This window comes from Schistocerca americana, chromosome 1 (genome assembly GCF_021461395.2).
Source record: "Schistocerca americana isolate TAMUIC-IGC-003095 chromosome 1, iqSchAmer2.1, whole genome shotgun sequence".
In the NCBI taxonomy this organism is placed as follows: domain Eukaryota; kingdom Metazoa; phylum Arthropoda; class Insecta; order Orthoptera; family Acrididae; genus Schistocerca; species Schistocerca americana.
In genome coordinates, this window is record NC_060119.1 from 654845910 (window position 1) to 654871719 (window position 25810).

General features: G+C 40.5%; 1 protein-coding gene across 1 annotated transcript in view; it reads right to left on the reverse strand.

Annotated features, from left to right (window-relative positions):
- LOC124625802 (exosome complex exonuclease RRP44) overlaps positions 1–25810 on the reverse strand; it is a 150077-nt gene that overhangs the window by 66265 nt on the left and 58002 nt on the right. Inside the window, exons 6-12 of the mRNA XM_047149269.1 lie at positions 25194–25323; positions 23852–23985; positions 19848–19985; positions 19621–19767; positions 15147–15263; positions 14633–14753; positions 10773–11031 (exon numbers count right to left, since the gene is read on the reverse strand). Coding sequence (XP_047005225.1) covers positions 10773–11031; positions 14633–14753; positions 15147–15263; positions 19621–19767; positions 19848–19985; positions 23852–23985; positions 25194–25323 — 1046 coding nt within the window. The remainder of the gene's footprint in view (positions 1–10772; positions 11032–14632; positions 14754–15146; positions 15264–19620; positions 19768–19847; positions 19986–23851; positions 23986–25193; positions 25324–25810) is intronic.

Genomic DNA, 25810 nt, shown 5'->3' on the forward strand with positions numbered 1-25810 from the left:
AGAGTTCATTCTTATTCAGCTAAGAACCAACCGGATCTTGTGTGGCACATCAAAGCCACATGGCTGGGTCGATATGCATGACATTTTAAGTTGCTACATCTTAGCATTAATCTGCCATGCGTATTTCCAGCAATCACTAGTATTAAATCCGTTACCAACTAACATCATTGCAGTTTCCAGGAGTGGATGACAAGAGCAAAGCCTTCCTATACTGATGGTTGGATTATCTGTCTGAACAGGGAGGTGAAGATTTTTCTGCAGTTTTTTGTACTACAATAAGTGCACTTTCCCATGGCAGAGGAGGAGGTGGTATCTAGCTAAGTAGGGGTAACCAGAGAGCAGATGTACATCTGATTGTACAACATATAAGACACATGGTATGGTTGAGATGTGTTCGATAAGTCTAGGAGGGACAGTCTGTAAAAGGGCAAATCAATCCCAGAGCCAAAGTATGGAGTGTCCATGCTAAGGATCCCATGATGTACCACAGAGTTTCTGTAGAACGTTATCTCAAGGTTTAATTTTGGCAGCTGCTCTTAATATACGCTGAAACTGATCATTCTATCCAGCATGACCCCAAGATAATTTGGATTTCTGTTATGTTTGAGTGGCCTCCTTTCAAAGTACATCTACATCTACATCTACATTTATACTCCGCAAGCCACCTAACGGTGTGTGGCGGAGGGCACTTTATGTGCCACTGTCATTACCTCCCTTTCCTGCTCCAGTTGTGTATGGTTCGCGGGAAGAATGACTGCCAGATAGACTCTGAGCACGCTCGAATCTCTCTAATTTTACATTCGTGATCGGCTCGGGAGGTATAAGTAGGGGGAAGCAATATATTCGGTACCTCATCCAGAAACGCACCCTCTCGAAACCTGGACAGCAAGCTACACCGCGATGCAGAGCGCCTCTCTTGCAGAGTCTGCCACTTGAGTTGCTAAACATCTCCGTAACGCTATCACACTTATCAAATAACCCTGTGACGAAACGCGCCACTCTTCTTTGGATCTTCTCTATCTCCTCTGTCAACCCGACCTGGTACGGATCCCACACTGATGAACAATACTCAAGTATAGGTCGAACGAGTGTTTTGTAAGCTGCCTCCTTTGTTGATGGACTACATTTTCTAAGGACTCTCCCAATGAATCTCAACCTGGCACCCGCCTTACCAACAAGTAATTTTATATGATCATTCCACTTCAAATCGTTCCGCACGCATACTCCCAGATATTTTACAGAAGTAACTGCTACCAGTGTTTGTTCCGCTATCATATAATCATACAATGAAGAATCCTTCTTTCTATGTATTCGCAATACATTACATTTGTCTATGTTAAGGGTCAGTTGCCACTCCATGCACGAAGTGCCTATCTGCTGCAGATCTTCCTACATTTCGCTGCAATTTTCTAATGCTGCAACTTCTCTGTATACTACAGCATCATCCACGAAAAGCCGCATGGAAGTTCCGACACTATCTACTAGGTCATTTATATATACTGTGAAAAGCAATGGTCCCATAACACTCCCCTGTGGCACGCCAGAGGTTACTTTAACGTCTGTAGACGTCTCTCTATTGAGAACAACATCCTGTGTTCTGTTTGCTAAAAACTCTTCAATCCAGCCACACAGCTGGTCTGATATTCCGTAGACTCTTACTTTGTTTATGAAAAGACAGTGCGGAACTGTACTGAACGCCTTCCGGAAGTCAAGGAAAATGGCATTTACCTGGGAGCCTGTATATAATATTTTCTGGGTCTCATGAACAAATAAAGCGAGTTGGGTCTCACATGATTGCTGTTTCCGGAATCCATGTTGATTCCTACAGAGTAGATTCTGGGTTTCCAGAAATGACATGATACACGAGCAAAAAACATGTTCTAAAATTCTACAACACATCGATGTCAGAGATATAAGCCTATAGTTTTGCACATCTGCTGACGACCCTTCTTGAAAACTGGGACTCCCTGTGCTCCCTTCCAATCATTTGGAACCTTCTGTTCCTCTAGAGACTTGCAGTACTGTTAGAAGGGGGGCAAGTTCTTTCGCATACTCTGTGTAGAATTGAATTGGTATCCCGTCAGGTAAAGTGGACTTTCCCCTGTTGAGTGATTTCAGTTGCTTTTCTATTCCTTGGACACTTATTTCGATGTCAGCCATTTTTTCGTCTGTGCGAGTATTTAGAGAAGGAACTGCAGTGCGGTCTTCCTCTGTGAAACAGCTTTGGAAAAAAGGTGTTTAGTATTTCAGCTTTACACATGTCATCCTCTGTTTCAATGCCATCATCATCCCGGAGTGTCTGGATATGCTGTTTCGATCCACTTACTGATTTAACATAAGACCAGAACTTCCTAGGATTTTCTGTCAAGTCGGTACAAAGAATTTTACTTTTGAATTCACTGAACGCTTGACGCATAGCCCTCCTTACGCTAACTTTGACATCGTTTAGCTTATGTTTCTCTGGGAGGTTTTGGCTGCATTTAAACTTGCAGTTAAGCTCTGTTTGCTTTTGCAGTAGTTTCCTAACTTTGTTGTTGAACCACGGTGGATTTTTCCCATCCCTCACAGTTTTACTCAGCATGTACCTGTATAAAACACATTTTGCAATAGCCTTGTACTTTTTCCATAAACACTCAACATTGTCAGTGTCGGAACAGAAATTTTTGTTTTGATCTGTTAGGTAGTCTGAAAACCTTCCTCCCTTTTTTATATTCCTATTTACTTCCATATTCAGGGATGCTGCAACAGCCTTATGATCACTGATTCCCTGTTCTGCACTTACAGAGTCAAAAAGTTCAGATCTGTTTGTTATCAGTAGGTCCAAGATGTTATCTCCACGAGTCGGTTCTCTGTTTAATTGCTCGAGGTAATTTTCAGTTAGTGCACTCAGTATAATGTCACTTGATGCTCTGTCCCTACCACCCGTCCTAAACATCTGAGTGTCCCAGTCTATATCTGGTAAATTGAAATCTCCACCTAAGACTATAACATGCTCAGGAAATTTATGTGAAATGTATTCTAGATTTTCTCTCAGTTGTTCTGCCACTAATGTGCTGAGTCGGGAGGTCGGTAAAAGGAGCCAATTATTAACCTAGCTCGGTTGTTGAGTATAACCTCCACCCATAATAATTCACAGGAACTATCCACTTCTATTTCACTACAGGATAAACTACTATTAACAGCAACAAACACATCACCACCGGTTGCCTGCAATCTATCCTTTCTAAACACCATCTGTGCCTCTGTAAAAATTTCGGCAGAATTTATCTCTGGCTTCAGCCAGCTTTCCGTACCTATAACGATTTCAGCTTTGGTGCTTTCTATCAGCGCTTGAAGTTCTGGTACTTTCCCAGTGCAGCTTCGACACTTTACAATTACAATACCGATTGCTGCTTGGTCCCCACATGTCCTGACTTTGGCCCGTACCCTTTGAGGCTGTTGCCCTTTCTTTACTTGCCCGAGGCCATCCAACCTAAAAAACCGCCCAGTCCACGCCACACAACCCCTGCTACCTGTGTAGCCACCTGCTGTGTGTAGTGGAATCTTGACCTATCCAGCGGGACCCCGAAACCCCACCACCCTATGGCGCAAGTCGGGAATCTGCAGCCTACACGGTCGCAGAACTGTCTCAGCCTCTGATTCAGACCCTCCACTCGGCTCTGTACCAAAGGTCCACAGTCAGTCCTGTTGACGATGCTGCAGATGGTGAGCTCTGCTTTCATCCCGCTAGCGAGACTGGCAGTCTTCACCAAATCAGATAGCCGCCGGAAGCCAGAGAGGATTTCCTCAGATCCATAGTGACACACATCATTGGTGCCGACATGAGTGACCACCTGCAGATGGGTCCACCCTGTACCCTTCACAGCATCTGGAAGGACCCTTTCCACATCTGGAATGACTCCCCCGGTATGCACACGGAGTGTACATTGGTTTTCTTCCCCTCCCTTGCAGCCATATCCCTAAGGTGCCCCATTACACACCTGACATTGGAGCTCCCAACTACCAGTAAGCCCAGCCTCTGCAACCGCCTGAGGGGCAACCTCTGGAACAGGACAAGCAGCCATGTCCAGCCGAAGATCAGTATCAGCTGGAGACACAGCCTGAAACTGGTTCATCATACAAACTGGAGAGGATTTCCGTTCAGCCCTCCGGAATGTCTTTCGCCCCCTGCCACACCTCGAGACGACCTCCCACTCTACCACAGGTGAGGGGTCAGCCTCTATGTGGGCAGTATCCCGGGCAGCCACAGCCATAGTCCGATCAGGGGATGCATGAGACGAGCTGGCCATTCCCGACAAACCCCCATCCGGACCCCCGCAGTGATGCCCACTGGCAACAGCCTCAAGCTGTGTGACCGAAGCCAACACTGCCTGAAGCTGGGAGCAAAGGGATGTCAACTCAGCCCGCATCCGAACACAGCAATTGCAGTCCCTATCCATGCTAAATACTGTTGTGCAAAGAACGTCTGAACTAATCTACAGAGAGCACAAACAATTCGACACAAAATTTAAACCGAGCGAGGTGGCGCAGTGGTTAGACACTGGACTCACATTCGGGAGGACGACGGTTCAATCCCGCATCCAGCCATCCTGATTTAGGTTTTCCGTGATTTCCCTAAATCGCTCCAGGCAAATGCCGGGATGGTTCCTTTCAAAGGGCACGGCCGACTTCCTTCTCTGTCCTTCCCTAATCCGATGAGACCGATGACCTCGCTGTCTGGTCTCCTTCCCCGAAACAACCAACCAACCAACCAACCAACCAAGAAAATTTAAATGGTTATTAAAATACAAGATTGCCTAGTAAGTGCAGTAATGCTGCTACTTGCGCACTGCTGACACACTGCTCGGCGGCAGAAGGAGACTACGCGATTTTACACTATTCAGGTACTAAAACGCGATGCTACAACTCTCAAATACTATAATACGCCCGAAATTTGTGAATTAAACAATGCAAGTACCCAAAAACATGGAAAGAAATTAAGAATTAAACTATGTAACAAATAAGTGAGCTAAGAGTATACGACTTGCTGCTGGCAGCTGCTTATCCAACGGCGGCAGGGAGGTGAGGCCTTTGCTGGCCAACTTGTTGCTTAGATGAAGCATTGACATTTCTGTCCAAGCAACACTTGACTGCATTCCTCATTAGCAGAAACATTCACCAGTAAATGATAAACTATTGGTCAATACTGACTCAGTAACTTTGAGATCTCTATGCACCATTGCAAGTGCTCAGCATCAGCATATCCAGACATTTTTTATGTGGTTTGAGGCATACCTGATATGTAAAAAACAGACTAGGTGAGGTGCCACGACAGATCTTTATCACACTCCATTGTTTAGCTTCATGTGTGAACACACCTTGTTGCTCAGCAGTCTTGTAAACTTTGGTTATCGAGCATTTCAATTATGACGCAGCCAGTTTTTAGCCTTGGAATGATTTGCAAAAGTTTCAGTACGACACCTTGGCTCCAGACAGTATCATCTGCAGCTGTCAGATCAATGATTACAACTGATGACCTCTTTTGATTTTACAAGCCAGCTTCCATTAAAGTTATTATGAAGAGGGCTTAGATCTGTGCAGCTGCAGTTAGGTTTGAATCCTGCCTGTTCAAATGGCATTTTTCAAAAATCTTGTGACTTATTCTATTGTACGCTACTCTTTCAGTGGCTTACATAGCACTCTAAGTAAGACTGTGGGTTTGTAACTTTCTGGTTTATCGTTTGGTTTATCTGGTTTCAGTAAGGCTACTACCCCTGCTTGTTTTATTTCATGTGGCATGTTGCTCATTTTGCAGAATGTTTGTGAAGAACTCAGCCAGCCATCCCCCCCCCCCCCCCCCCCCCCCCCCACATAAAGGCCACAGTGCAAAATAAATTCAACGTATGTCCCATCAAAGCCCGGGGCTTCCCTGGTTTCGTTTCTTTTATGGCAGTAATTACTTCTTCAATGCTGTGTGGTAGAAAATATTCATTTCATCTTTGCAAGCTGTTCCGAGAGCCCTTATAATTTCTTCTCAGCTGCAACAGTATGTGTCCAGACTTGAGGAGTTCTGGAAGTGGGCACAATGTTGTCTGCAATGTGGCTGGGGACAATAGCATCATATCTATGATCTCATGGGGTGCCACTACTAACTTTGTGAGCAAACTCTAAGCTTTCCTACCTGATGTATGGAAGTCCAGGAATTCTCTAGCAGAGATGCTGACTCACAGATAGGCACAACAAAAATACTGTCACAAAATGAGCTTTCAGCCAACAAGGCCTTCATTGGAGACACACACACACACACACACACACACACACACACACACACACACACACACACACACACACACAGCAACCCACATACAAATTACTGCAGTCTTTGACTACTGAGGCATGCTTTTCAGAGATATATGCCAGTGACTGACAAACCTGCTTTTGATATAGCAAAGTCTTGATGGTTTCTATGGCTGCCACCAGTATGACAATCACAGGCCTGTCAATCATATTTCGCTGTATTCTTTTCTGGTGCATTGTCTAGGTGTGATGGCACCAGTTCACAAAGTCCTTCTGTTGTGGTGACATCCTTCAAAAGAAGTGCTTGATGGGTGTTATCCGCTCTGCCCTTCATTAGGTGTGCACCTTTGTCAGTTCGGGTTCACTGTGTGACACAGCCCCAAAACACTGCTACTTCCTGCTAGTGTTGGGCTATATTCTTTAGTTGTTCTTTGGCTACGCAGACTGGCTGCTGGTTGTCATCAAATGTCTTCTTAACTTCAATGTGTTCCAACTCTTGAGATTTTCCTCATTATTTTTGAACTCTCACTGAGCTATACTGTCCAAGTAAGAATAATGTTGACAAGACAGGTCACGCCTTCCCACATGTTGTATTTAATGATGCAGTCAAATGCCTTTACCACTCAGTTAAATCCCAACCAGCTTTTCCCAAACACACTGCAGGATGCCTGGTGTGTGTTCTTGCTCACCAATGCTTAGTACTTATTGCTACCTTGACATTGCAGACCATTGGAGTACTGTACTGTTTGTATTTGGAGCCCACACAAGAAAGGTGATGGCTTTTGCATAGTTTATTGGAGTTATGGCAATATCGATGTCTGTGATACCCAGTGTCTCCACTAAACTGTGTCACCAGAATCCAGAATCAAGTAACAGTTACGAGAGGAAGGCACTAACAAAACTAACAGTTCATACTGAAAGCACATTTACCGAGCAAAGATGAAGTAAATGCAGATAATAATTGCCCACTTCATCAATGAGTACTCTTATTTGTATATACAAGGTATGTTCTAGCAAATTGAAATAAATACATCCCAGAGCCTCCCAGAAACCAGCAATATCAAATCATCAGTAACTGCAGGATGCGGGGTTTGAACCAATAACCAGCATGTTAGCAGCTATCGACTATAATTACTACAATGCAGCTGATGATGCACAGCATACAATAATATAAATGTCATAAGAAATAAAATATACATTATAGACCACTGAAGATTCTTCAGATTAATAAAGTGAAATGCGTCTGGCAACCACACAACAAACCTTGCATTTTGTTGCAAAGGCATGATTTACACTCTAAGAACAAATTTTCCATCTCATGACTAAGGTTTGGCATAAGAGATATAAAAATGATAATTTTTTTAATTATTCTCATTGATGTTATTTATGTGTTTTTCTTTGAATTTGAGTCACAGCAACTATATTGAAACATACAATGACAACTGTGTTTTTTTGGTCAAACACTGGAAAGTCTTGGATGGAATAACAACAATATGGGAAGGATAGACTGTTACTCATCACATATAGGAGCTGCTGACACAGATAGGCACAACGAAAAGAGAGAAGCTGTAGAGAAAAGAGAGGAGTTGTAGAAATACAAAAGCACGTGAACAGTTTCAACAAGAAAGAGGAAAGCCTTAAGGTAAGCGGATCCTCGCTTCCCGTACTGCAGCAAATGACCGTCATAGGTAGCAAGAGGAGAACCACACCGGAAATGACCGCAGAGAAGCCCTCGGACGTTGGCGGGCCAGGCACATATAGTCTGCGGCTGTGAGCTCGGCTCCAGTTCACCACTGGCAATGGAGGGTGAAGCTTTGACAGTGCCAGCCACTTGAGCTGGAGAAACTTCAGTAAAATCATTAGATGAACATCGGCCACAGAACCCGAGACAGAAGCCAATAGGCAGTTTGTCAACAAGTGACCACGAAAGCTTTAACAATTTTGTACAACGAAAAACATTGCTAAAACATGATCATCCTTTTTCCGAAATAGGAAAAACACACACATTCACAAAAGAACAATTCACAAACCCATGGCTGTTGTCTCCGGATGCTGGCACCTGACTGCCAGCCTTTACTGTGAGCTCTTCTCACAGACTGTGCCAAGAGACTGGCCATGTGAGTGTTAGGGTTGTGCTTGTGTGAATGTGTGGGTGTTCTTATTTTGAAAGAAGGCTATTTTAGCAGTCTTTTCTATTGTGCCTGTCTGCAACTCAATGTCTCCTCTATATTGAAGAGTAGCGTCCTATCCTTTCCACAGTGTTGTGGTTTTGTGTATTAGTTATCTCTGACAGTCTTCACCAACTATGCTATGATTATCAGTCATCTTTCATCTTACCTTTAATTCATAATACAGGAACCTTTGATTCACAGAATTCAGAGTTTGTCATACTCAACAGTTTTACATTTGGGTGGGCTGTAAGACAATTGGAGGTACTGCAAGAATTGTGAAGTCTATTCTGTCCATGTATCTTTACATGGCTGAAATGCTTTGGTGAGCTTCATGTTTAAAACCCAAGCTTACAAACAAACTGCTATAAACTTAAGACAGTCTAAGAAAAAAAGACACACCACACAAAGGAATCATTGGAATGGGACTGAAATCCGTAGATGTGATGTACATATACAGACAAACAAATGGTAACATTTTCAGAAAAATTGGCTAATTTATTCAACAGTAAGATCTTCACACACTGAGCAACTCAATAATAAGTTGGTCCACCTCTGGCCCTTATGCAAGCAGTTATTTGGCTTGGCGTTGATTGATAAGAGTTGTTGGATGTCCTACTGAGGGCATCGTGCCAAATTCTGTCCAACTGATGTGTTAGATTGTCAAAATCCTGAGAGTGTTGGAGGACACCGTGCATAATTCTCCATACATTACAACTGGAAAGAGATGCAGTGACCTTGGTGGTCAAGGTAGGGTTTGGCAAGCATGAAGATAACCAGTAGAAACACACTCTGTGTGTGGGAAGGCATTATATCAATGAAGTGTGAGCTCAGGACAGCTTGCCAAGAAGGGCAACAAAATGGGCATAGAATATTGTCAACATATCATTGTGCTATAAGGGTACAGTGGATGACAACCAAAGGGCTCCTGCTACGAAAAAAATGTCACCCCAGACCGTCATTACTAGTTGTCGGGCCATATGGTGGGTGACGGTCAGGTTGGTATCCCAAAGCTATCCGTGATGTCTCCAGACACCTGTTTGGCCTGGAATCTCATCAACTAGAGTATATTGACTTCAGTGACGAGCCCTGATTCAAACTGAGGCCCGAAGACCAATGAAGAATTGTCTGGAGATGGCCCAGATAATGGGGAGATATCAATCTGACGGTTGTTCGCCATACCATGTTGACCAATAAGGAGTGATGATGAGCTGGGGTGCCATTTCTCTTCATAGCAAGACCCCTTTGGTTGTCATCTGCAACAACCTTACAGCACAGTGGTACGTCTGTCAACCAACAAGGAGTGATGATGATCTGGGGTGCCATTTCTCTTCATAGCACGACCCCTTTCGTTGTCATCTGCAACACACTTACAGTACAGTGGTATGTCGACGATATTCTATACCCCGTTTTGTTGCCCTTCCTGGACTTGCACTGCCCGCCCATGCATGGAGAGAGTTTCTACTGCTTGTCTTCATGCTTGCCAAATCTTATCTTGGCCAGCAAGGTTACCGGATCTCTCCCCAATTGAAAATGTCTGGAGCATTACAAGCAGGGCCCTCCAAAAACCTTGGGGTTCAGACAATCTAACGTGCCAATTGGACAGAATTTGACACGATATCCCTCAGGAGGACATCCAACAGCTTCGTCAATCAACGCCAAGCTGAATAACTGCTTGTATTTCGGCTAGATGTGGACCAACACATTACTGAGTTGCTCAGTTTGTAATGTTATTTCTCTTGAATAAATCATCCAGTTTTCCTGACACTGTAATCATTTGTTTGTCTGTGCATGTACATCACATCTACTAACTTCTGTATCATTTGTATAATTCCTTTGTGGTGTGTGTGTGGTTTTTTTTTCTGTCTTAGAGTGTATAAAAAATAATTATGAACAAGTGATGATATATCATGTCACAGGTGTGTGGGTTTCTGCTATCTACAGAACAGGTGTCAATATTGCACTCAAAAAGACCTGGATGACTGAATGTGCTTTACTTTAAGGATTCGTCTCACATTTAATCCATGTCCACAGCTCATGGTCTCGCGGTGATGTTCTTGCTTCCCGAGCACAGGGTCCCAGGTTTGATTCCTGGCGGGGTCAGGGATTTTCACCTGCCTCGAGATGACTGGGTGTTTGTGTTGTCTTCATCATTTCATCATCATTCATGAAAGTGGCGAGATTGGACTGAGCAAAGGTTGGGAATTTGTACAGGTACTGATATCTGCGCAGTTGAGTGCCCCACAAACCAAACATCATCGTCCTCATCATAACATTTAATCCGAACCTGCAATGTGACCTGAATACATATAAACAAAGTATACAAACCCATTGTCCAAGCGTCTCTTCTTCAGTATTTTTGCCAGACTGTTCAGGTGTCTTAATGACACTGCTAGATTATCAGTCTGAGTTTTGTCGTCAATTTTGATTTGTGCTTCTTCATACGTCATAGCTCTTCGTGATCTAATAATACTTTTACAAAATCTAGTATTAATTATTTCAGCGTTAGGTGACAACTCCCAAATGCAGGAAAATGCAAATCTTTCTTCATTTCCTCTGAGTGAGCAAAGATTGGAACTTAGGAGTTCTGTAACAAAGTGTGGAATTGGGATTAGGACACATTACACCAACAGCAAACACTTCAGAGAAAGTGGGCCAGTAATTAAATGAAACAAATTTTTTTGAAAGCACAGAACATTAAATTAGAATGGCAGGAGGTAAAATTTCAAATACTACTGCTACACAGATTTACAAGTTTCAAATACAATATCTGACTTTTAAAACTAATACTTTGTTCATCAGAGAAAAAAGTGGGGAAGGCTGGTAATGAGGGATACATCATTCAGATACCATGTTGAGAGGGATGCACTTATAGTGAGGACAGGGACAAGAGCAAGATGTTCATCATATACATTGTTCCTAGAAAAACTGAGGCACAACCAAGAGGCCCAAAAAGAAACATAAGCATAAACAGGCCAATGCACAAGCAACGGAGACGTAATAAGAGATCTGAGGATAACCACAACAGGACAAGAAACTCAGTGCCGCCATTCAAGTTTATAGTGGGGAAGCACTGCAGTCGTCAGGTGATTACAAGAAAATGAGAACAGGGTAGGTCTGTCAAAAGATACCAGCTGCATGTTCAATGAAATTAAACTTGTAGATTGCTAACGGATGTAAAATCTAAGGTTCCATTGGTGATTTTCGGGAATTAAATCCACTCAACAGCAGCTGAAGATAAGATTTCAATGTGAACAATTCCGTACAGAGATTACATCTGCCTCACTGTAGCATAATTAATGTGTGCATGCCGGCGTGTACCATTGGTGGCTCACACTAGATCCTTCCGTTGGGCATTGCATATCACTGGTGGCTCATGCTTGACTCTACAAATTATGTTACAAGCAAGACACTGACATATGATGTACTACATATCAGCCAGGTGCAACAAACAGCTTTCTGAACAAATGAGATATCACATAATTTGTGATTAATCTAGTATAAAATTATTTTATGTGATCTCTCTTTTTTCAAACTAAAAGGTCACCATACTAAAACAGTAGCTTAGAGCATCTGAGTATGACCATTGCCCCATAGAGAGAAACAGGAAAAGCAGCATTGCTAGATGAAGGGAGGTTTGAATATGTGCAGCGCCCCACAGCAAAAAATACAATTCTCAGTGCCAGCACGTATGCGTTAAACACTTCAGTTTGTCAATAATGATAGTCTACACTATGCCAATATTATGCAATTTGACACAGAGGGAATAACCAGTGAAGATTTTCTTTTGGCAATACTGCCTTTATAAAAAGGAACCAAGTATTTTTAAGTCCATCCTTCTCTAGGTTTTCTTCTCACAGATTGTGTTATTAGGTAAGATCCACAATAATGCTCTTCATAAGTGCTCTTACACACTAAGTACACGGTAGATTTGCTAGAAAACATAACAAATGACAATCTCGAAAAACCAACACTACATATCAATTGAAGAGATCTCAAAAAAAAAAAAAAAAAAAAAAAAAAAAAAAAAAAAAAAAAAAAAAAAAAAAAAAAAAAAATCATAAACAGAAGAGAAGTATGAGTTACGAAGAACTGATGTATTTTCATTCTTCCAGTGATTTATCTACATAATTCTACAGAACAATAAAGTGCACTGGATTAATGGTATTTTCTCTTATACACACTGAATTTCACTTTTCATTCTGAAAATTCATCAACATTATACTACACTAGTAATTAGGTTTGTGTGGCTATATGAGGTCTGTTCAAAAAATTGCAGAACTTTGTCAACAAATTTTTTCTAAGCTTACCTTTTACTTATTTTGCATGGTCTCCTTTGAAATACTCTTCTCCATAATTGATACATCACTCCCAATGCCATTTCCACTTCCAGAAGCAGTCTTGGTATACCTCTTACTGAATTGCATGAAGTGCCATCAGCAAATTTTCTATTATCTTATCTATCGTTGCAAATCTTTGTCCTTTCTATGGGATTTTTATCTTTGGAAATAAAAAAGTCCACAGGGGGGCATGTCTGGAGAGTACAGAGAATGATTCAGCACAGTGATTTCATGTTTTGTGCAACAGTCATGTACCAACAGGGACGAATGTGAGGGTGCATTATTGTGATGCAAGAGCCACGGATTGTCTCGCCACAGTTCAGGCCGTTTCCTTCTCACATTTTCTCACAGGCATCACAACATGCCCCAATAGTGTGATCAATTAACAGTTTGTACCAGTGGCATGAATTAATGGTGACCTAATCCTTTCAAGTCAAAGAAAACTATCAGCGTGGCTTTGACGTTTGACCTGATCTGACCAGCTTTTTTTGGTCTTGGTGAACCTTTCCCAACCCATTGTGAAGTCTGAACCTTGGTCCAACAGCTTAACCACAGATCCACATCTCATCAAGAGTTAAGATTCTCTTATGATACATCCTGTTCTTATTTGCACAATCCAAAAGTTTTTCACAGATCGCAAGACGAAGGTGTTTCTGATCTTGACTCATGACCTGGGGGACAAACTTGGTGACAACATGATGCACTCCAAGATGCTGTGTCAGGATTTCATGACACGATCCAACTGGAATGTTATATTCGTCTGCAATCTCTCAGACATTAAGTCTTCATTGACATGCACAATTACATTGATGTTCCTGACGTGAGGATTGTCGGTAGATGTTGAAGGGCGTCCTGAATGAAGTTCATCTTTAACTTCTGTCTGGCCTTTTTCAAACTGTATGAACCATTCGTAACACTGAGTACGGCTTAAGCACTCACCACTGTAGGCTTCCTGCATCATTTGGTGTGTCTCTGTAAAGGATTTCTTGAGTTTCATGCAGAATTTAAGCAGACAGATTGTTCCTTTAATTCTGCCATCTCAGAATTCACAAACTGTGTGACAAAACATTCTACTCAATACAGCACTGAACAATATCTAACAGACATACAACAATCAAACTTCTGGTAGTTACATATTCCAAAGATGTGTACAGGGATGCCAACCGTATTTCACTCTAGCACACCACTAGCACTAAATTATGAACGTTCCAGAATTTTTTGAATAGACTTCATATTACATTTGAAAGTTTGGCTTATTAATTTGGGGAAAAAATTACTGCTACTGATACTCATAACTTTTATGTTAATGTAGAACATTTGCACTGACAACTTGTCCTCTTCTATTACAAGAACTGCTCACAGTTCTCCCACAACAAAGAAGCATTATATTACACTGAAGTTTGCTCTTTATATAATGTAGCGTAAAATTTGCCTGACATATGTATGTGTGTAGTTATTGCCTGCCCAGTCCCAATCACTGACTTCAGTATGTTTTAGATTTCACAGTGGAAAATTACCAACATTAAGATCCAACCAACACAAAACTAACAACTTTCAACAATTGTTATTATATCATTGGACACTAGCCAGATGCTGAAGCAATCATCTTGGGCTTCCATCTGGGTGGCTGTATTGAAATAACACATTTTGTTGAGTGCCACTCTCATCATCTTCTGACAAAGAGTTCACTAAAAGATGATGAGAGTAAGACTCAATGAAAAGTCACGCAAATTCAATGCACCCATCTAGATGGAAGCCCAAGAAGATGCCATCAGCAGTACACACCAGACAAGTCTACTTTCACTTATAATAGCCAACTGACTATTACAATGATTTCAAGAGGTATACCTGGAACCATATCAATCCTTTTGTCAACAAGATAAACTGTAGTAGCTCTATGGGCTGCTTCCTTATCAATAGCAGTGCCAGGACGTATGAAATGAGAAACATCAGCTATATGGACACCAACCTGGAGAAGAAGAAATAAACCTTAAGCCTTAAAAATACACTGATACAGATATCAATAGCATCACTAGACTGGCATACGGTTTTGGCGAAATAAACAGATATTAACTTGAATTTTTCACATAAAATTTTTTGTTGTTGCAATAAGGGAATAGGCAAGCAAAAGGTGGAAATGAAGAAAGTAAAAGCGGCAACACAGAAGGATAGCCCAGAATCCCAAAAAAAATTTTTTTCAGTTTCCTTCACCTCTCAACAGTAGATTGCCTGATGATTCTTGTTGCTGCAAAGCATGCTTTAATTATTCTAATTTTGATAGCCACTTTAAATTTTGTTTCCAACAAATTACTCAATTATTTTTCCAGTTGTTTTTGCAATAGTTAAAAAAATATTATTCTACCTCATAATTTCCATTTCCAATGGCCATACAGTGAAGTGCATCATCAATATCAGTGCAACCAGGAGGATCAACAGAACAGATGTCGACATGACGGAGATCTACCCTTCTGGCAACATCCTGAGGAAAATCACATTAAAAGATTATAAAAGTAACATCATGGTTTACAAATAATTATAGCACTTGTTTACATTTATTTTTGTTGCAAAACACAAATATGCATGTCCCTATTTAAAAGTCTTAAATCAAAAATCTCCATGTCTCAGTTCCAATACTACACATAAAACTCTGAAACAAAATAAAACAGAAGGAAGAAACAAAAAGTTGAAAATCCTGGAAAGCATGTAGAACACTACTGAACACCTTGCATTATGATATTAACTACAAAATTTGAAGCCAGAATAAATTTTAGCTACTTGATCAATTCTTTATAAAAGTGTAAGGTGCAGAACGTTGCAGATCTTGTGTAGCCATTTTACTTTAAATAAATATAATGGTGACAAATGTTCTTTGTGTGTATTTTGTTTCTGATGCTTATCTCATATGAAGAGACCAAAGTCATGCAGCCAATGAAGGGACTTGTGCATGTATTTAATGGATTTTGTATGACTTGGGCAAACAAAAAGTTGTGTTTTTACAGGCGATTTTTCAAACAAAATCTGTAGTTTACTGTCATCTGCATATTTTACCATAACATTGCATTTTACATCACAGGTTATTTTTGGAGATAGAGATGTGATAAATATGAAAAACAGAGAAGTGCATTGCGGGCTTATCCTAACCCATAAGAGTTCGCACCACCTGTGAAAAAAGCCATGTCATATACCGTCCTTCATCACACACCTGTAACTATATGTAACGCTATTAAATTTATGTCAGAAGAGGCTAATGAGGAAGCAAAAATCTCATTAAAAACTGTGCTTGAGAGAGTTGCAGGAAGTGCTAGCTATTCAAATTTTACAAACATTGCACAGCTTTTAATGTCAGTATGACTACCAACCAGCTGAACATCAGGATGAATGGCAACCGCGAAACTGTTGCCAAGAATAATGTTGACAACCTGGTAGCACAACATGCAGCTGAGCACAATATACACAATTTCAGGGGCTGCTTCACAACACAGCCCATCTGGATCCCTCCCTCAACCACCAGCTTCTCTGAACTAAGCAGATGGGAGTTATCTTTACAACACATCCTCCACTCCCCCAACCATCCTGGCCTCAATCACAGATACCCTTGTTTCCGCACTTTTCACCCTTCCCCCACTGCGTCACCCCCTCCCAGTTCACGTCCCCATATCAGTTTTAGTGAGTGCTGCTATCCATCGGCTCTTACTACAATGCATCACATGCCCAGCCAGTACACCTGACTTCCCATCCTTCCCACATTCCTAGCCATCAAACCAGCTGCCTCCCTCCAACCTGCTAGCCAGTAACTCCCAATCCCTCTTTCAGCCTCCCATCTCCCTCTCCCTCCAGCCACCCCACCCAACACAGGCCCATCACAACTAGTTCACCTGCCAAAATGCAGCAATGGTGTTGTTAGTCCAGCTGGCAGCCTGTAGGGGACAAAGGTGTGTGTGTGTGTGTGTGTGTGTGTGTGTGTGTGTGTGTGTTTTACTCTAGTTCCCCAAGGCTAGCATGTTTCCTTTCTGTGTGTGTGTATGGGGGGGGGGGGCTACTTTAGTTCCCAAACCTAGCATGTTTTCTTCCTTTTTGTGTGTGCCTACTGACAACTCAAAGCTTCTGCTTTTGGTGAGTAGTCTCCCTTAACCAAAAAATGTTAACAGCTTACATAAGTATGACCAATAACTCTACAAATACAGATATTCAGGGTCAATAGTTACTCACCGGAGTAATGAAAATTAAATATTTGCATAAAAACCAAAACAAGTCTAACCTCACACTGCCAGAAGGAAATCTCATAAAACAAAAAAGGGGGAATAACTGTAGCACAGCAGGCAATTCACAACTATACTGAAAATGTAAAATAAAGAACAATGGCCATGCAAAAATTGTGTCAGTCTCCTGACAAATTGTGCAGAAATATCGTCTAAAAATAAGAGTTTCTTATGTATAAAATTGGTTTTCATTAAATAAATGTATGTTTTTGCCTTCATCTGTCAGCAGTTCTGTGGCTGTTAGTTCACAGAATGTAAGAAAATGAATTAAATGGAAATCAATTATGCAGCTAATGGTTGGAGTTGCCTTCAAAGTTTGGCACCAAGGATGTTTTAGCAGTTCATTTATTTAGTGCCTGCTTATTTGGAAAGCCACTTTTCCCTGGCAGCAAAATGTTACACTACCTTTAAAATGTAATAGTCGACAGCAGACTGAGGGAAGTGGATAGGAAGTGTTGAAAATTCAACAAAGAGTGGACACTGCAGTATGTTTTTGCAGGTAGTAGTGATTATACTATGTGTTTAATCTGAAATGAAGATGTAGTTTCCAAAAAGTATAATTTCAAGGAAAACTTTAATATGAAACAGCCTGTGTATTGCAGAGAACTTTTAGAAAATGCAAGGATGCAAAAGTCTTGTCAAATAATGATTATGTTGGAGAAGCAACAAAATATTTTCACTAAAGACAGCAAAAATTACCAGAAAATGACAAAAGCTAGTTTTGTTGTGACATACAATGTTACAAAGGCAACAGGTTTTTTTCTTTTTTTTTTTTTGGTGGTGGTGGGAGGGGGGGGGGGGGGGGCTTGTGTGGGCATGAAGTCTTCAACAACTACAACACTTTATATGGGCAAAATCCTTTGTCTAGACAACAAACAAATTTTTTAAAGTATCAGTTTATTTACATGAATAATGACATTCAGAATACAGGTCATAAAACAAAATGAGTTTGTACAGTTGATGCCCGAGTACAAGCAATGTGACTGATATTTTCTCAAAACGCACAGAAGTGCAGATCTTATTGATACTCCACAAACGATTTTTTTTGTCTATGGTGTTAATGACCACTTTTGTGTAATCCATAAAAAAGGGCAGTGCATTAATGCTTAACATCTCACTGTTATGAGGTCATTAGGGACAGAGTATGATCATACACTGGTGTACAAAATCAGCCAGTTCCTCTTCAAAGGAAATTTATCCTGAACAATTTACGGAAACCTAAAAGTGGGTGTATAGCAGCCCCCCCCCTACACTGGGCCTCTTTGCTCAGTGTGAAGGACAGCAGGAACTGCTTGTGATGGAGTCACTGAAAGGCAGCATAACAGGAGAAACTTTATTTATAAATATTGAAGGGTGCATTGGGAAACAGAATCGTTGCTACACAAAGATTTCCAAATGTAACACCCAGGAATGTTGGCCTTCTGATGAAAATTGTTGATGAAACACGCCCAGGCCAGAAAGTCACATTTATTCACTGTATTATGTGCTAGGAAGCTCTGTGCAAGTATGCATTGTACAGAAACTGTGCTGCAGATAGTGTAATAAAAATTGTGAAGATTATTAGAGCAAGAAAGCTGATGCACAACTAGTTTATCTCATTTTTGGAGAACAGTAAGGCTGACGTGTAAGGGTGACTTGTACCACATAAATGTATGGTGGCTCAGCTTCAGAGAAGTTTGTAAGCAAATGTAGGAATTGTGAAGGGAAATATTTCTATTTTTAGGAACGAATGGAAAGACAAATGTATTCTTTGAATTTTGGCAAGTGGATTTTGCTGTCTGAATTAGCTGAATTTCCTCATGTAATGCAAAAATATTCTTATACATGAATTACATTTCACCTTGGAAATGAATCTGGATCTATTTTGAAAATATCTGAAGCAAAGTAAATGCCCATTTTTCCACACCAAACTCAAATGACAGTTGGTGTTTATGATGCTTTAAAGTACAGCAAAAAAGCAAAGTTATCTGCAAGATGAGCTTTTGTGATGTGTCACAGAGTTCACAAAATTTAAAACTATCTTCAAACTGACTTACTTTAAATGCAAAATGTATGCCAGAAAGTCTACAAATTGAGCTGATTGCTTTACACTGCAATGGTCTGTTGAAAGAGTCCTTCAACCAAGAAAAATTGACTGATTTCTTTAATAGCCACATCAAAGTGCCATTATTTACATATACATTTACTCTCAATTTTGTTTCATGTTTGTTCTGAGTTCATTTGGCACAGCAGTTTGAAAGACTACTGACATGGTTAAATGCAGCAGGAGATGGTGAAGGGACTTCCATCATGCCTTCAATCTACATACCATCTGTCATCTCCTAAAAGAACTAACATTTTGAACTTTTTAAAGTAAAAAACACATTGTGAACCCCTTTCCTACAATCTAGCTGCCATACTTGATCAAGATCTTAGGCATGGCCTGGATTCCAGCCAGCCTCCTATTAGAATAAAAGAAAACCTGTTTCAGTTTATTTTTATCTCCGCTGAGGAAATTACAAATGATTAAACGTACAGGATCAAATAAAGAATTCTTTGATATGATATACATTTTACACTACATAATGTGTCACTTACTTCATCTGTTATCAGCCAAGGCAGTGTTGGCAGGCAACTGAGAACAGCCTGGGAAAATGTATTGTGAGGGACATCATGCTCAAGAAGCAGGACTTCATTTTCAGTATTCTTATCACCAATCTTGCCAAGTGCTCGGATGTAGTGCCCCTGTATTACAAAGAAAATAGTTAAATACAGCATTATTAATACCATAAATTAAATCCAAATGAAAAAAATGTACTTCTTACCTGTGGATATCGTGAAAAGTAAGGCCAAGAATCAATAGAAACAACTATTCTTTGGTCTTTTAGAGTTTTGTACTGCCTAGTTTCAATTCGGACCTTTGGAATTTTCCTATCTGATGGTATAAAAATATGATGTGTTGCCTGCAATGATAAAAATTTAATTTACAAACATTTTAATAGATCTGTCAAATTACAAAAGAGCTAAAACACACACACACACACACACACACACACACACAGAGAGAGAGAGAGAGAGAGAGAGAGAAATACTAGGAAATATCTCAAAGTGTTAACACCTGCTGTTTTGAGATATCATTATACAGTAAAAACTTTATGCATATGTTTCAGAGTTAACTTTAAATTTTAACATCTTTTTAGCCAACTAGCTGTACAATTTCAAGTTGGTATTTTTTGCGGGTTTGTTGCCTGACCCTAAAATAAATTTAACAAATCAGCAATTCACCTTACCACAATCTCCAGTTTCTAAGTCTTGTTCAACTGTTGGCAACTACAGTGGGACAGAATTTCATACCACACAAATACTTAATTTTTAGTTTTATTTAGTACTATTTATTGTTTATGGGCAGGGACAAGTTCCGATCAAATAGTTAAAGTGGGAGACAGACTGCATTACTGATCAAAGAGTGCTAGACCCCTGAAGATCTCCTTTGGCAACTGTTTTCAAACCAAAAAATTCATAGCATGAGTCTTTGTATGTGTAGTTGTAGTTGTGGTTGTGAGCTTCCATTTGAAGGCATTGCTGGAGCATGTATGCAATGCAATATGACTTCCATGTGGGTGTACAAGCACTGACATGTGGGCAAGAGATTAGTGTGGCATTTGTGCCTTTCTGATGTGCGTCCGGTAAATGTTGAAACATGAACTATGGTGATATTATTACCAAATGCATAAAAACAGGATCAATGTGCTGTTATTCTTTTCTTGGCAGCCAAAGGACAATAAACGATAGAGACATGTATTGGAGAACGAAGAGTGTGTATAGCGCAGCACTGCTGTCGAAAACCACCACTGTGAATGGTGCACCAAGTTTGATGCTGCTTCTTGGTAGCGCACGTCCCCATACTGCAAATGTCCTCATGTAAAAGTTATGCCAACGCATGTGGAAGACACTTTAGCAACTGCCCTGCAGTACCTATCTCTCCTGATGTGGTTATCATGCCTCCAGACCCTTAAAAAAAAAAGGCCCTGAAGGGTCGGCTAACTCTGTTGGACAGGGATATGCACCAGGCAGTTACAGATTTCTTCTCACAGTAGAACATCATGTTTTACCAAATGGGTTTCTTCAACCTGATGAGTGTGTGGAATGACTGCCTCACAGCCTACAGTGATTTTAGCTGAGCGGCATACCAATTCCGGACTGTTTGGCCCTCGAGTGGGAACTTTTTGATTACCCTCATATTTTGATTTCAATCATGTGACAAAAAATGATTCATACTATTGATAGTGAACAAGCCAATGACAGATTTAAACTATCGATATATCGACAGTACTACTGGCTATTACCTATCTCTATTTTTTCTGACCAACTACTGTACATTAATGAAGTCCAACTATTGTACATTGTTGGACTTACTTGAGTTTAGTTGTTGTTTTGTTAATCAGATCAGTTCTTACTTGCAGCTGAATGTAACATAATGCTGCCATTTACTGTTTTTGTGTTTCTGTGTTATGTGGTGCAATAGTTTCTAATTTGGAATAAGTTTGTAACAAACTGACAATCCATAACAGTTTAATGTTAGGATGGAAATCATTATTTGGAGACTGGCAGAACTTTGGGGTTGCAATATTCCAATACTTCACAAGGCAGCAGAGCAGTAAACATCATTACAAATAACATTAACTTAAAATCAGTGCACAAAAATGCTCTTTGATTTGCCTGTGTTGCTCAAAAATTGCATTGCTCCACAAAAATGACGCCAAAATGGTGATGGTTGCATTTCTTATAAAAATTTGGTCAGAATTCCATCATTATTAGCCCAAATGGTAAAATATTGCCTAATCTGGCCACCTGGGCAGTATGAAAACCAGTTTTAATATGGAGCGATGGGGAGAGATTTGGGGAGAGCAGAAGGAGTATGTGACAACGCCACATTCTATAGTAGTTCCTTTCTAAAATATTTTTAGTGGGTTGCTTGAATAATTCATGTGAGCCAACACTGCTCCCAGGATACATAAATGAATAAAAATGAAAAGACTGTGTGTGGTGGTGGAATGACGGCTGTGTAGTGCTGGAATGGGAGCAGGGAATGGGCTAGATGGGTGAGGACAGCAACTAATGAAGTGTGTAACAGGTGACAGCTAATAAAGTGCAGCTATTGTTAGTGGCTGATGAACATGAAGGTATTACAGTTGTTATGGAGATTTTATGGTAAATGTTCAGAGACGTACTTCACTGATTCAGATCAACCAAGTGAAATGTATAGATGGATAAGTGTTTAGATTGTGGAGGAATGACAACTGATGGTCTAGGCTCTGGTCTTATTGATAATTAGTTTGTGTGTTTTCTCTGGGAAAATACAGAGTGGGTTATTGTGTTTATTTGTTTTACCTATATGTCTGCTTTATATCTTTAAGCTGTCCAAACACACGTCAAAGCCAAAATCCTGTACCCCAATCACGCCTACTGCTGAAAGAGTGAGCTTTTCCCATGCTTTACAAAGTATCTGTTGAACATACACTGTGTGATCAAAAGGGTCTGGACAACCCCGAAAACATACATTTTTCATATTAGGTGCATTGTGCTGCCACCTATTGCCAGGTACTCCACATCAGTGACCTCACTAGTCATTAGACAATGTGAAAGAGCAGAATGGGGTGCTCTACGGAACTCATGGACTTCAAATGTGGTAAGGTGATTGGGTGTCACTTGGGTCATATGTCTGTATGCAAGATTTCCACACTCCTAAAAATCCCTAGGTCCACTGTTTCCGATGTGATAGTGAAGTGGAAACATGAGGAGACATGAACACCACAAGAGTGTACAGGCCGACCTCGTCTGTGGACTGAAAGAGACCGCTGACAGTTGAAGAGGGTTGTAACGTGTAGTAGGCAGACATCTATCCAGACCATCACACAGGAATTCCAAACTGCATCAGGATCAACTGCAAGTACTATGACAGTTAGGTGGGAGGTGAGAAAACTTGGATTTCATAGACGAGCAGCTGCTCATAAGCCACACATAATGCTGGTAAATGCCAAATGATACCTCACTTGCTGTAAGCAGCGTAAACACTGGATGACTGAATTGTCAAAAAATGTATGGAGTGATGAATCACGGTACACAATGTGGTGATCCGATGGCAGGGTGTGGGTATGGTGAATGCCCGGTGAACATCATCTGCCAGTATGTGTAGTGCCAACACTACAATTTGAAGGCGGTGGTGTTATGGTGTGGTCTGTTTTTCATGATGGGGGCTTGAAACCCTTGTTGTTTTGTGTGACACTATCACAGCACAGGCCTACAGTGATGTTTTAAGCACCTTCTTGCTTCCCACTGTTGATGAGCAACTGCATCTTTCAACATGATTGAGCACCTGTTCATAATGCAAGGCCTGTGGCAGAGTGGTTACGTGACAATAACATCCCTGCAATGGACTGGCCTGCACAGAGTCCTGACCTGAATCCTATAGAACAGCTTTGGGATGTTTTGGAACACCGACTTCATGCCAGGCCTCACCAACCGACATAGATACCTCTCCCCAGTGTAGCATTCCATGAAGAATGGGCTGCCATTCCCCAAGAAACCATCCAGCACCTGACTGAATGTATGCCCGCGGGAGTGGAAGCTGTCATCAAGGTTAAGGGTGGGCCAACACCACACTGAATTCCAGCATTACTGATGGAGGGTGCCACAAACTTATAAGTCATTTTCAGCCAGGTGTCCAGATATTTTTGATCACATAGTGTAGGTATTGAAACAGGATTTCAAAGTTTTATGATTGTATTAAATCATCACATACAACACTTTTGAAACAGAATTCACTTACATCTTCTAAAGCGCAGACTTGTAGGATACCACAGTACTGCCTCCACTTTCTTTGTATTATTCCAACAACAACACCTGTTGGCTGAACATCCTTAGCTTGCTGCTGTGTTTCTAGAGCTTCTTCATTCAAATTACCTAAAAAGAAATAAAATGTTAACTTATTGTAATCTGTCTGCAAGGTAGTTATTCACTCAAATAGAGCACTCTGTCATGACTCTCTAAGCAAACAATGTGACATTTTATTGTACCAAACTGGTCGACAGTAGCATCTACAGTGTGAGTCAAAAATAAGGCCCTTGCTAAACATTATTCATCAAAATTATGGATTTTATATTAAATTGAACTTTTTTAGTTCATTGTGGCTCATGCCAATAATGCAGAATGGACTAACTGTGGAGCAGTACATTATTGTTGCAGTATGTAAGGCATTGCTGAAGCTTAGAACCTGGCAGAAGATGATCTTAAAACAGCGTTGCTGCACTCAACTGCGAGAATTGGAGGCAGCTACTACAGCCATTGAAAATTAATCAGGATGGAAACCTCTTGCAAGTCCTTACTACAGCAGTTAAGCAATAATAGTGAAGGAGTATTCTGGAGATATTTGAAACCAATATGCAAAATATAATCTACCAAGGTGCTTAGGAATATAATATCAATTAATCAACTAAATCCTTCCATTAACTGGTCTATATGATATGTGGATCATCAGGAGAAAGTGATTACATGAGCATAAGTTGTGAAACAGTGTTTTCAGAGCAGTGCACACAAGAGCAGGTGAGCAGAATAAGACATTAGTCACAGAGAGTAACATTGTTTCAGCATTCAAGTGCATGTAGCCACCCATTTTCAAAAAGTATAACTTCTCTGACAACTTAATATTATCAACAACTTGATACCTGGGGCAGATGAAAAATACAAGTCCTATATCACCTTATACGCATTAAGTCGTAAATGGAGAAACAGCTAAGGTAGTTGTAAAATGACGCCAGCAGATGTCTCTCTACCAAGTGTTACCCTTAATGTACTGAAAATTGTTAAAGGGACAACATGAGCAGATGGACAGTAATACATGATACTTAAAAAGATGACACTTTAATTTTGAGCTTGCCCCATGATAAGGTTAATTCTTCAGTTGGGAAGGCATACCATTAGCACAGATATATTACTTTACTTCAGAATACATATTTAACAGACATTAGCAAAAGGTGTTTGACCTCTGCGAAAAGCATTCCCCACTGTTGTTAGGGTATCTGAAAGACATTCTACAATTACTTTGTTCCAGGAAGATCCCTAAATTATTAAAAAAGTAAACATCAAAAACATTTGTAGTTTCATTCTCATACCTTCACCTTCATCATCATCCTCAAGAACAATATCACTGGAGCTTCTCCACTGATCTTGTGGTAAAATTTTAATAGCTACAATATCCCCATCAATGGCCCTGTTCAGATTAACACGCCCCTGTATGAGAACCTAAAATGGAAATGAACATTTTAAAATTTGATTATGAACATTTTTGTTGATTAATGGATTGTGAGTAAAATATTTAAAGTTTCTGCTACACTTTGAGGAATGGCACAGAACTTAATATCTACCAATAGCTGAAACAAGAAAACAAGTGTAACACTAACATATACAGAAAATAATAGAAGCAAATAGTGTGAAACCTTAACTTTGGGATTGTGCCTTTCTAGAGGGGGGGAGGGGGGGGGGGAGGACAGGCAACAGGACAAGAATAGAAGGAAAAAATTAACAATCTGAAACAAAAAACATGGATGGAAATAAACAATGCAATAATGTACGAATTTACTGAACAGGTGGCTGAATCTGAAAGAGAGTATGCTCACAAATATCAGAAAAGAAGGTGGTCACAAATATCAGAGAAGAAGGTGGGAGGGGGGCCATGCAGGGTGTGGGGGAAGGGGTCATGGGAGCAGAAAGAAAACATAGTGAAAAATAA